The sequence below is a fragment of the Danio rerio genome, chromosome 2, assembly GCF_052040795.2.
Source record: "Danio rerio strain M-AB ecotype USA chromosome 2, GRCz13ab, whole genome shotgun sequence".
NCBI lineage: Eukaryota > Metazoa > Chordata > Actinopteri > Cypriniformes > Danionidae > Danio > Danio rerio.
The window spans coordinates 54685001-54697788 of NC_141022.1; the positions used below are offsets into that span (position 1 = coordinate 54685001).

Below are 12788 nucleotides of genomic sequence, written 5' to 3' on the forward strand. Positions count from 1 at the left end.
ATATTATTATTTTAAAATAATTTATACAATGATGACTATGTTATTTTATGTTTGACTGTTTAATTTCTCATGTATACTGTTAGACGCTCCAGATAACCATTAAGCACAGTTTATTTAACTTTTATCTCTGCGCTTTTGTCCTTATATATGCTTGCAATTTATTATGATTTATGGAAATGCACCGCATTGAAAGAGACCTAATTAGGGCTGGGTGATACAGCATGGTTTCTGCTACATTCATTCTTCCATGGCAGGGCGGCACACCAAAATTCATCCTGCCACGGCTGAATTACGTTACAGCTTCTCATTCAAAACATTCAGTCGTTGTTTTTTTTTAAAAGCGGGTAATTATTGTACCACAACATATTAAAAGGTAAGTGAATCATAACAGTGAAACTTTTCTGTAATCATAATAGGGCTGTGCATTATTTGTTTAACCCTTAAAGGTGGCATGCTGACTGACTGACAGTGCTGCGCGATGAATGAGGCCAGCAAACACGACGTAGCTTTCAGTTAAGATGAACACAGTTTTCATAATTATATTATATTTGATAGATAAAGGTCTATGGTTCTTCATACAATAATATCTTGCTGGAGTTTATGGATGTTTCACTTTACTTCAGGACACATTAATACCGCTCTGTAGGTCTATTGGAAACATTTATAAATATTCCTAGCAAATCCAAAAAATGTAGGAGACATATTTGCAACAATTGCATTAATCGCACTTCTGCAATTGAGCAGCGTATATTTGAGGGGGCGTGCAAGAAGTTTTGTGCACGAACAGAGGAAATTGGTGCAAAAAGATTTGCATGCCCGTATTACATAAATGCGATCTCAACGTGTAATACTGCGCTCAAAACATTTGTCATTGATGCCACAATTAGTTGGTAGATCTGTGTAAAAGATCTGTCACCACAGCTGGAAAAAAAATCCTAGAGGAAACACGGTACAGGAAAAAAATTATCACGATATAATGTTTAATATCATTCAGTATCGAAAATGATTAAATATTATTTCACAATACATTCAGGAATATTAGGATTTTTAATATGTACTCATTTTATTTTAAATTATCAACATTACTAAGGCAAATAGTAGTAATAGTCAAAAACCTATATATATATATATATATATATATATATATATATATATATATATATATATATATATATATATATATTACATTGGTTACACAATGTAAATGCTACAACGTTCCCCAGCGTCAAGCTCCATTAAACGGGGGGTTTTAATCTCTACCATAAACATCAGTGTTTATATCTGAACTCTAAACTGTTCTCCCAGTACTTCTGTGTTATTTAATTGTTTGTAACTAACTGAAAAAAAGTGTAAAAACTGAATCTCTCTCGATCAAACAGATTTCAATGCAGCGCTTTGAAGGTTTATTAAACATATGCAAATCATTATCATTTATCATTCATGTTGCGCCGGTTTGAATTGCGATCATAATCTTTTAATGTTTAATCATGCAGCTTTACACTGAATGCATTAATGCAGGCTAAACAAACAGTGACAGAAAACACCTTTGATTAATAGCCTAAGAAAACATTTAGGTATGTCCCAGAACTTCTTCCGTCATCATTATATTTAACAGGGAAGCCAAAAGGCTTTCATCCACATGATTTGAATGACACTGGAGGCGATCTCTCTGCAATTGTTATAAATGTTGGATTAACCTATGAATTCAAAAAAACTCATTAATCAGCGGGTCAACGTGTGTTCCGAACTGTGGATCCTTATGGATCACGGATAAACCATGATCCATTACACCCCTATACAGAACTCAACGTGTGCCATCTATCAGCACTCTTCAATATCTTCTATAATGTTGAACAAAACAAACTCATAAAGGTTTAAAACCACTGGAGTGAGAGTAAATGATAAGATCATTTTGATTTCCACTATTCTACAATATCACATTGTTAATACTAAACTAACTAACAATCAGGAAAACCTATATATTATATTTGTGAATCAATGCAAACTGCTAGATGTAATAGCAATGCATTTGGTTTGCACTGGTGCATATACAGTTAGTAAGTCTAGCCCTGTTTTCCTCTGTCTAGATTTTTTCTCTCAAGAAAAGTGCCCCATGAGATTACCTCATAAATATTAATTAAATAACGTTTCCTTTGGTAGATAACCTTTAAGTAAACTAATTGATATTCATGATCCAATCCTTTACCACAGTACACTTTTGCAATGTTGTACGAGTACTGCAAAAGCACCACGCTGACATTGGATTTAGATGTCAGATCCGGCTTTACATTGGCGCAAAATGTTTCTGTTTGCATCCATATTTTATAAAGCAGTAGTTTTTAGAGGCTTATATTGTGTTTGCTCTCCTAGATAACCCATGGCGCTGCGACTGCGCTCTACACTGGCTGCGTGGCTGGATAAACGAAGAAGGTCAGAGGCTTTTAAGCTCAGCCGAGCGCCGGATGTTGTGCGCCGAACCTCCGCGGCTTTCCCACCTCAGTCTGGTCGAAGTTCCTCCAAACAGCCTTGTTTGCATCCCACCCGTGGTCCAACTAGAACCCAGCCATTTGACAGTACGTTTAGGGGAGAGTCTCCGAGTGTCCTGCCAAGCGTCCGGATACCCACAACCACAAGTCACCTGGAGGAAAGCCTCTCACGGAAAAGCCCAGCTGTCTCCCAGAGGTCTGGTGCAGGAGGTCGGGATGGATGGAGACACAAGGAATGGTGGTAGATTGGTAACAGCGAGGCCTGGAGGAAAAGGAGGACCATCGAGTCATGGACCGATCAGAGGAGGAGCTGATGATGGAGCCGACCGGGAAAATTTCGATCCTGATACAGGAAGCGGAATGCTATTTCTTAGTAACGTCACAGTGGCGCATGCGGGACGCTATGAATGTGAAGCGTGGAATCCTGGCGGTGTCGCTCGTGTGACTTTTCACCTTTCGGTGAACATGTCTTCATCGTCATCGCGCTCAGAAATCTGGCCTCGACTGCATTCCTCATCTTACTATCATCCTTCATCGGTGGATGTGAGTCAGGAGCCGCTATATGAACTCGAAAGCATGGACTTTAATGCGCTGGGCACTGCTACGCAGACGGCAATCGCAGTGGGAATCTCTTTGCTGGCGTTGACTGCGCTTCTGCTGCTCTGCATGATCTACAGCCGACACCGACAGAGGCAGAAAGAGGAGGGCGGATATGGAGCTAGCAAAGAGGAAAGCATCCTTTATGTCAACGACTACTCTGATGGTCCCACCACATTCGCTCAGCTTGAAGAGTACCGGGATGAACGGGGCCATGAGATGTACGTGTTAAACCGCGCCAAACCGGTGCTGGCTCCGCAACCGATGTGCATCCAACAGGGATCTGCAACTCTAAAGGCCAGCGAGTGTCAGGGTGTGTTGACCCCAGGACGAGCCGGAGGGATCGGACCCCGCAGGGCTCCCGCAGAAGGGGGAGAAGCACCTCCGCTTGATCCCGAAGGGCTGTTCATGAACCAGAGCTTGCTGTTTGATACGCAGATTGCGTATGAGATTCACTGCTAATCTGGCTTTCTCGCTGTTGGATACTATCCTGCTGAATTTTTATTTTATTCAGAGAGCACAAATGTTTTTTTTTGTTTGTTTGAATAGAAATAAGGGAATAACACTATAAAGCTGCGGTGTGCAATTTGAGTACAATGAAATAGACTTGCCAAAATATTGGCTGACTTTCAACATTTTCCGCAGTTAACCGGTTGTACCACTGAGTCATTGTTACTCTTTAAAAAATAAAGGTTCTTTTTTGACATTGATGGACCCATAAAGAACCTTTCATATTAAAGGGTACATGTCGAGCTCTTAAAATGTACAATAAAATATCATTGTTAACTTCTCTTTAGGGAACCAAGCTTAAATGTCTATTATAATCGTCTCAGCACATGAAACTGAATTGCACACAGCAGCTTAAAAGGAATAGTTCATCCAGAAACCATTTGCACATTTTTTTTCTATAGAATCGCAAATAGAGACTTATTGAATGCCATGCAATTCATTTTAAAATACTCTATATATTTCAGATTCAACCAGTTTTAACAAAAGCAGCAGCATACAGTTTTGCAAATGTGCTAATTTTTGGTCATGTAAGGAACATTTACTCATTATCAGTGATGGGAATAATTAAACAGCGTTACTAACGGCGATACTTTTTTCAGTAACGAGTAATCAAATGAGTTTCCCCCGTTACAACACCGTTATTGTTACTGACAATAAAATGTTAAAAAGTTACTGTAATTAAAAACACTATAGCAGAGTCTCTCCAACACAATCTCACCGCAATTCGTATCTTTTTCATTTAGTGGCCAATGCGTATGAATTCATAGGATCTAATTCGTACCATTTAGTACGATTTGCTCATCCCCTAATGACGGTTGGGTTTAGGGGTGGGGTTAGGTGCCACGCCTCCTTTTTAAAATCGTACAATTTCGTACGACTGAACTCGTATGAATTCGTAAGAATTAGCCATTAAACTGGCAAAACGTAAAATACTTACGTTTTCTCGTGGAATCAGGCTGGTCTCTCTCAGCCATTTGATTTCTCTGGCTCATGAACACATAATCAACCAGTGATGATGATTGGTGTATCTGTGAACGTGGTGTACGTAGCTGAGAACGTGATGATTGGCTTAGATCAGGGGGTCACCAATCTTGGTCCTGGAGGGCCGGTGTGTCTGCAGGGTTTAGCTCCAACTTGCCTCAACACACCTGCCTGGATGTTTCGAGTATACCAAGTAAGAGCTTGATTAGCTTGTTCAAGTGTGTTTGATTTAGGGTTGGAGCTAAAATCTGCAGGACACCGGCCTACAGGAACAAGTTTGGTGACCACTGGCTTAGATAGAGTATATTTGCCAATCAGAGGCAGAGTAGTGTGGGTGTTCACACAAGCACGCACACAGTTAGTGGCACAGACCAGCAACCAGGAGCCAGACCGATGGCAAATCCAACAAGTTCAAAGCTAGCGCTTGCAAACTGGAAAAATAAGCACTACTTTTCTCTCGTTGTGGTGAAAGGCATGAATGTTTATGTATTGTGCAACTTATGCCGATGAAAAAAGAGACTCTTTGCATCGGTGACTAGTAATTCTAATCTAATGAAGCACTTCATGTTGTCACGTGCTGCCACAAAATTAGTGGCTAAGAACGCATGGGATAACATGAGCATACATTAATAGTCATAAGGCAAATAATTTTTTTTTTAAAGTAACGCAATAGTTACTTTCCCTGGTAATTAGTTACTTTTATAATGGTTACTATTTGTGAGAGGTAACTATAACTAATTACTCTTTTAAAGGAACGCGCCCAACACTGCAGGTATGCATTTATTCTGCAGGGATGAAACAAATTGGTTGAAATGTATTATTATGTTGTTACAAAATATGTTTACAAGTACATGTTCTGTTTGTTCTTTCAAAGAAAAAGATTCAGTTTTTAAAAACCAACTATTTTATTCATATTAGTAATATTTTACGATATTATTTACGATAGTATTTACGATATGACATTTAATGAAACTATCAGATATTCTTGTGGTTTAAATGTAATTTAAAAGTCTGTGTGAATTGGAAGTTGTTGCAGACTTTTATTTCAATATGAGGAAATTTTCCAACTGAAACTGAATCCTCTCATCTTTCACTAGCAGCAAACAAAGGGTTGGAGGTGTGTGGCTAAGCATGTTTTACCCCAGGCTTAATATATGGACTTATCACACAACACATGGACATGATCTCAATCATATTTGGTTACAGTATGCAACATATATCGTCAATACAAACCAATTCCATCAATACGTTAGCTGATTGTGCAACTTCTCTATCTCTACTGGAGGTGTCAGTATGGTTAAAACCACTATAGAATTACTATTATTCTGTGGGTCTCTGACAACTAAAAATAAGATCTGCTGGCTGATATCGCAGCTCCTTACTTTTTACCTTGCACTTTTTTGTTAACATTTAATATTATATAATTAGGATACGCACTTTCACTTTCTGATTCCAATGCCTGACTATTAAATAGTTAAAATGACTATAATTAAATAAAAAACAAATTAAGTATAAAATAAATATGTGTCCTTTGGAAGAGTGTACTTGCATTGTGATGTCATCCTCATATCGATGATAATATTGTTTATAAAAATAAATATTGTGACAGGCCTATTCCACCCAAGTAATCAAACTGACATCAGAGAAGGACTTCTGTTTCTGAGCAGAAGCTGGTTAGATTTTGATTAAAGATTACCACAACACGTTTGTTTTTGTCAGTGGATTAAGCTTACTCATTTCACATAAAGGGCTCTATTTTAACGCTCTAGCAAAAAGTCTAAAGCACAAGGCGCAAAAGCATTAAGTTTGTATCCGAATCCATTTAGCCATTTTAGGGATGGAAAAATACGGTTTGTGCCCAAGCGCATGGTCTAACAGGGTTGTGCTTATTCTCTTAATGAGTTATGGGTGTGTTTTGAGCATGACCAGGGCTTGAAATTAACTTTTTTGAACACCAGCCACTGTGGCTAGTAGTTTTCCAACATTACTAGCCACTCGCCATTTTAACTAGCCACAATTTTATTGTTGGAAAAATATATTTTATACACATAAATATGACTTTGAGATGCTAAAATTACTTGATTTAGATTTTACATTATCTCCACATGCCTCCTCATTCATTGCACTTTTTGTGTGTCGTATATGAGCTTAATAACCATGAGCCAATCATCGAGTGATTATCCTCTCTTACGGCATTCATCTGCTTTCTATTTTCTTGTGCGAACGCAATTATTTTTGTCAGTCGTGTTGCTTCTCAATTCCACAATCGCCTTTTTATGCACATTGGACCATCCTTATTGTCGAGCCCTTCTTTTAAGCATTATTATCCGGGAAAATTATTTTTAATCAGCCAAAGTGGCTAGTAAAACTGTCTGTCTTACCCGCCACACACTGTAAAAAATGTCCAGGTTTTTACAACAAGTTACTGCAATTTTTCACAGTAAATTACATTAGTATAGCTTCACATTATTTAACTGTAAAATTAACAGTAATATGTAGTATTTATAATTTTATAGTGAAATTACAGCAGGTGGCATGATTACAGCCTATTACTGTAAAAAGGGCCATATCTTTTGCATGTTAGTTATAGAAATTAAAACTTTTTTAATTCAACATAAAAATTAATACAAATTAACTTTTATGCTAGTATTGGCACTTTTTGGATATTTAGAAATAACAGGATGTTATTGCAGCCCCAAAAACGATTTGGTTACCAACATCGTTTTGGTTGTACTGCACCTTAATTTAATTTTACAAGGTTAAGATGGAAATATGAAATAATATTTAATGATCATAACTGTGTGCTTAGCCAAAACATAATAAACTGGAATAAAAAGTAATTAATTCATGAAACCAAAGACTGTTAAACAGCCAAAAACTAAGCTATTTGAATGTCAGGGTAAATGTCTGCTTTAGACCGATTCATGCAGCTGAAATCTACCCGCATTTGGGGGGTGTTAATGTCAAGCCCTGAGCATATCGTGCATTAAACCAATCAGAGTCTCCTCTCCCATTCCCTTTAAGAGTCAATTGCATAGCGCCATGGCGCATTTGCTATTTACATGGTGGACTTTGTAAGTGAAAAAAATGAACACTTGCAAGAAAAAAGTTAAACAGCGCAAGGATAAAGAACGAGCCTCCTCCATTGGTTTGACCTCTTTACTTTACACTTTATTTTACTCCTTTACTTTCGTGGATAAGGAAACGGTGTTGTACACACTCCACTAAAAAAAACATCCAGTAGCTTACATATTTAATTTAGTTTAAGCAATGATATGTTTCAAAACTATTTCTAAATTCAGGTCTAATTTCCAGCAAGTTAATAAATGAACAATAATAATGAAGTGCGGTCAAAAAACTGAGTTATATCTAAACACACGTCCTGTGCCCAATATGGTCTAAAACCCGACAGGTGGACAAATCTAAACTTGTTTTTATTAAAACAATATAAATATAATAAAAATATCCTACTGAAGCAAATTGTCTTAAATTAATAGAAACTAGATTTGCTATTTAAACAACAATGGCGCAAAACGGGAAAATTTGTGTTGCGTTGGTCTGAAAGTAGCAACAAATCACGGCAAACACGTCTTGCACTTTTTTATGCCTGGTGTATGATAGGGCCCAAAGACTAACAATGTGTGCTAGTAGAATAAACTTTATCATGAAGACTTTAACAGCCTATTATCCATCATGGCCTTCATTTCGAATGACTTAAGGTGAATGAATTTCTGGATGAACTATTCCTTCGTGATAACAGTGCTGTATCTTTCTAAAAGAAAATACTCATGGAATGAAAGCTGTTACCTTTAAAAGAAGAGGTTGCAAGGAGGAACTACCAAAAAAAAAAAAAACTGAATATTTTTTGTCTTGTACTGTGAAATGAAGTAATCCAAGCTGAGGTCAGTGATAATGACCTTTTGGATAAGGACTACGAGGACAACAGAAAAGGACATTTGTGTGGTGAAGTCCTTTTGTCCAGCATTATCTGGCCCCGTTTACACTAATGCGTTTTAGTTTGAAAACGCATAAGTTTTGCTACGGTTACGCCATCCGTCCACACTACGCCGGAGTTCTCGAGCGCCGAAAACGGAGCGTTTCGAAAACGCTGGAGAGGCCGTTTTCATTCTGAAACGCAGCTGCTCCGTCTCAGTGTGGATGATGGAAAACGGAGACATTTGAAAACGGAGGCGGGGCTGCAGACATTCGCCTCTCTGATTGGGGCTTTTCCTGAATATTAAGTAGCTTAACACGCACAGTTCAGTCCTGCATCTTCTCCGTGTAAGTTAAAACTTCGCAAGTTTGATCAAGGTTGCAGTCTCTTCTTCTCAGTTTGATATGGAAAACAGACTATACCGAGGACACGGGTAAATCTTCAAAGGGAACAGTGTACTTTATAACTTCATTCACATCACCCTGGCTACGTTGTTTTACTTTCTCAACAATAAAATGTAAACATGATATAAGGAACTGCCTATTTTCATTTTAATATTAACAACTAAACAGACAGCAAAAATGTTGAGGCGCCGTGCTGCAAATATGAGCGTCATCTTCACTGTGTGCATAGTTATAACAAAACGGAGCCTACAACAACTGCCTCCTTTCAATTTCAGTGAAAATACGAAACACACCCTCTCTTTGCTGAATATCAGTTTTAATCGATAATATTATAAAAGTATAACATACAATAAGTTTATACATTATAGGAAATAAAGGCAAGCGATCAGTCAATATACGTGCTTACATTAATCATTAACTTATCTTTGCGCTTAGCCAAAACACGTTACCTGAGAACAAGTAATAGATTCCAATGTCCAATGAATATGTCGTTAAATAAAGACAACAAGATGAAAGAAATATTCCGTTTAATATATATAGTGAGGTTAGATCCAGCGGGAGATGCTTGATGAGAAGTCCGACTAGCACAGCTCTCATCTGGGTAGATTGGCTACAGCGCTTGCCTGAGAGTGTGTGTGTGGTCACGTGATGTGCGTTTTCAGCGTTTTGGTGTGGACGGAGAGCAGTTCAGAAACGCTGGGTAAAACGCGAGTGTGGACGCGGATCGTTTTCATTCTAAAACGCCGTTTTAAAACTAAAACGCACTAGTGTAAACGGGGCCTCTATCAGGCAGTGTGAATAGCTTAATGTCCTTCTCGCGAACGCTGTCTACATATTTCTAGCATCCTTTCTTTTCAGATGCATTCCTCCTGTGTGTATTTATTTGTGAACGGCAGGCAGCGGAAGATAAAGGAAGAAGCCTGCTATAAACAAGAACAAAAAAAGCGGAGGGGTGATGTGTTCCTACAAATTAAGCAATCGCATCAGTTTTCAGTCTGAGGCTCGTTTGCTTTCATACTCTTGACCTCTGTTGGAATAACACTGTGAATAAACAATCGGGACTCTACATTCACAGCTAGCTTTTTGTACGTTATTAGATATGCCGGTTTCTTTCATATTACAACATTGGTTTTTGTTTGAGAGTGTGGGTATTTTTTCTTCGCTTTTTTTCTTCCTCGGCATTACACGGACAATTGAGTAGTGATCCCATCAGGGTCTCCTGTATTAAAGCATTCATTACAGCTTGTGGAAACATCTCAAGGTGTAAAGCTTACGCTCAACAATACAATAGTTTGTGTATTTCTGTCAAATGTCTATGAAATATCAACCTATTTTATCCGAATAAACAATGCTTTTGTTTGATTCTTATTGCTAGTGTGTGGAGAACCAGAGAAACTGAATGTGTGAAAGTCAACATGAACTAAAATAAAATGAAGTTGCTTTAGATTCATTATGGGGGTTTGTGAAGTAGTGTAGTCGGGGCTATCCGCACGTATACTCCATATGCCTACTTTTTTCCATGAGCTGTTTGCGTATCACAACTTCTGAGGATCAATTATTGCGTATACCCTCGGCACCCTGCTGAAAAATCCAGCTTAAACCAGCCTAGGCTGGTTGGCTGGTTTTAGCCGGTCGACCAGGCTGGTTTTAGAGGGGTTTTGGCCACTTCCAGGCTGGTTTCCAGCCATTTCCAGCCTGGTATTTAGCTGGTCAGGCTGGGAGATTACCAGCTAAAACCAACTTGACCAGCCTAGCCAAGCTGGGAGTCCAGCCCAAAACCAGCTATATCCAGCTTAAACCAGGCTGGTCAAGCTGGTTTTAGCTGGATTTGGCTGGTCATTTTCCAGCCTGATCAGCTAAGACCAGGCTGGAAATGGCTGGAAACCAGCCTGGACATGGCCAAAAAACCCCTCTAAAACCAGCCTGGTCAACCAGCTAAAACCCGCCAACCAGCTTAGGCTGGTTTAAGCTGGATTTTTCAGTAGTATACTCACTTGTTTTGCTGATTATACTTCCCTAATGTGTATTTGTGTCCTCTTTAACTGTATACCAAATGTTACTGATCCCCTTGGCCGTCCGCTGTTCACTTTCACTTTCTTCCGCCACTCCCCAACCTCCTTTACTTTCGTCCGCGACAAATCCCACCACTCTTTACTTTCATCCGCAACACTCCTCCGCCATCCAACGCCCCGCCATCTCACCCCCCGCTCTCCACTTTCGTGTGCAGCACATCTACATCCTCGGGTAACATGCCAGATCCGTTACTCCGATCTGTTCTGGGACCTCGCAATTCACAAATTAAGCACTGAATGTTTTCATTTGACCGCAAATTAGAGTGACATCAGAGTGAAACATCATGTGTTGTATTATATTAAAAATTATTTCCTATTATGACTTAGGCCTATTATGATAGTGAAATATGCAAATTTGCCCGTATGTTTTTTTATATGTTTATATTTATGCCATTTTGAATTAAAAAAGTGGCAGTTTTATTTAATACATGGGAAAAAATACTTGAGAATTTTTGCCTACTTTAAAAGTTTGGGTTGGGTAGTAATAGTACACCACTTATTTTTTTAGGACTAACGTACACCATTGGGTTTGTGCACATCAAACTTGTGTATTCTGTAAAACCGTACATCTCTTTTAGTTCCAGGGCTGTTTTTACTCAAGATGCAAACAAATGAGATTCTTAAGGTAAGTAAAAGCAATCCATAAAGTAAATGTTTCTATCAATGAGGTTTTTATTCTTCTTCTCACTAACATTTGGATGTTGAAATCAAATAAACAAGAAATTGTCGAAGTGATAACCGTTATGTTAAATTAATACCGTATTCAGGCATTTTTCCCTGTTTGTTACCATTACATTCAGAACAAAGCCTATATTAAATATAAAAGTATCCTTTACAAAGCCTATTAACTTTCCTTTAATCAGTTTTTAGGAGATACTTTTTGCCACTTTTGGGTGTGAACTATTGATCTAAGAAAGTGTTTCACGTCTTACCTGTGCAGTACTGGTGACGGTAAAACATCAAGATAACATAGAACAGCTGTGAACAATTGTAACAGTTTCACTTTAGGTCTGGTATTGATAGTAAAGTGTAAACGTTTTGGTTTACAGTAAATACTGTCGATAACTGAAGCGCTACTTGAATAAAATGCCAAAAGGTGCGCTGTGATGCAACTGAAAAGAGCACCGACGCCATGACAGTTTTGTTATTGGCGATGTGAACAGCAGCTACAGCCCTCATTGTTTATTGGGTTAAAACTGATTTTGGGACATGTAAACTGACCAATCAGAATTAAGCATTTCAATTTTCATGGCGGAAAGGCGTTATGTTATGTATCAAGAAGGTTGTGTTGTAAAAAAAAAAGAAAAAAAAAAGAAAAAAAAGAAGGTTGTGTTGTCTTTAAAAAAGATTATTAACCGAAACCAAAATGATTTGGCTTACATTGGTAACCATTAGTGATGTAAACAAACATGCACACACACACACCTCTCTAAGTTACAATTATTAGGTAAGCCATAGGTTTAAGCAAAATTAATTATTTGCTTTATTCTGAGGCCTAATAATCTTATAACAGTTCAAATTAAATACAGCAATTTTAATGTCTTTATTTAAAAAAATGACAATTGGTCAGAATTACAATTTTATTTTATTATTTTTTTTGTTTCCAAATTGCCAAATCTGGGTTATTTTATCAAATAATGCTTTTTAAGATTTTCTAAAGCTAAGACAAACAAACTGGTTAAAACTATTTTGGGGTTAGTCAGAGACAACACAAATTTGTCCACTGAGGAAAATGCTTCGTTTTTTAATATAAAATCTTTGACCATTTAAAGACAGTCTTTGCATGGTCTAATATATATTAAAC

General features: G+C 37.9%; 1 protein-coding gene and 1 long non-coding RNA gene across 8 annotated transcripts in view; one reads left to right on the plus strand and one right to left on the minus strand.

Moving 5' to 3' along the window:
• The window catches only part of lrrc24 (leucine rich repeat containing 24), a 76184-nt gene extending 70105 nt beyond the window's left edge, over positions 1-6079 (plus strand). For both annotated transcript variants that reach the window (XM_087241466.1, XM_087241465.1), the window contains exon 5: positions 2371-6079. In XM_087241466.1, the coding sequence (XP_087097592.1) occupies positions 2371-3545 (1175 nt within the window). In that variant the 3' untranslated portion in view covers positions 3546-6079. The remainder of the gene's footprint in view (positions 1-2370) is intronic.
• The window catches only part of LOC147846525 (uncharacterized), a 56103-nt gene extending 43756 nt beyond the window's left edge, over positions 1-12347 (minus strand). For 2 of the 6 annotated variants that reach the window (XR_015479076.1, XR_015479075.1), the window contains exon 1: positions 11917-12276. This is a non-coding gene — a long non-coding RNA (uncharacterized LOC147846525). Of the gene's footprint in view, positions 1-11916 lie in introns of all 6 variants that reach the window. The other 4 variants (XR_015479071.1, XR_015479072.1, XR_015479073.1 and 1 more) reach the window with 4 other exon arrangements.
• Between the last annotated feature and the right edge of the window lie 441 nt (positions 12348-12788).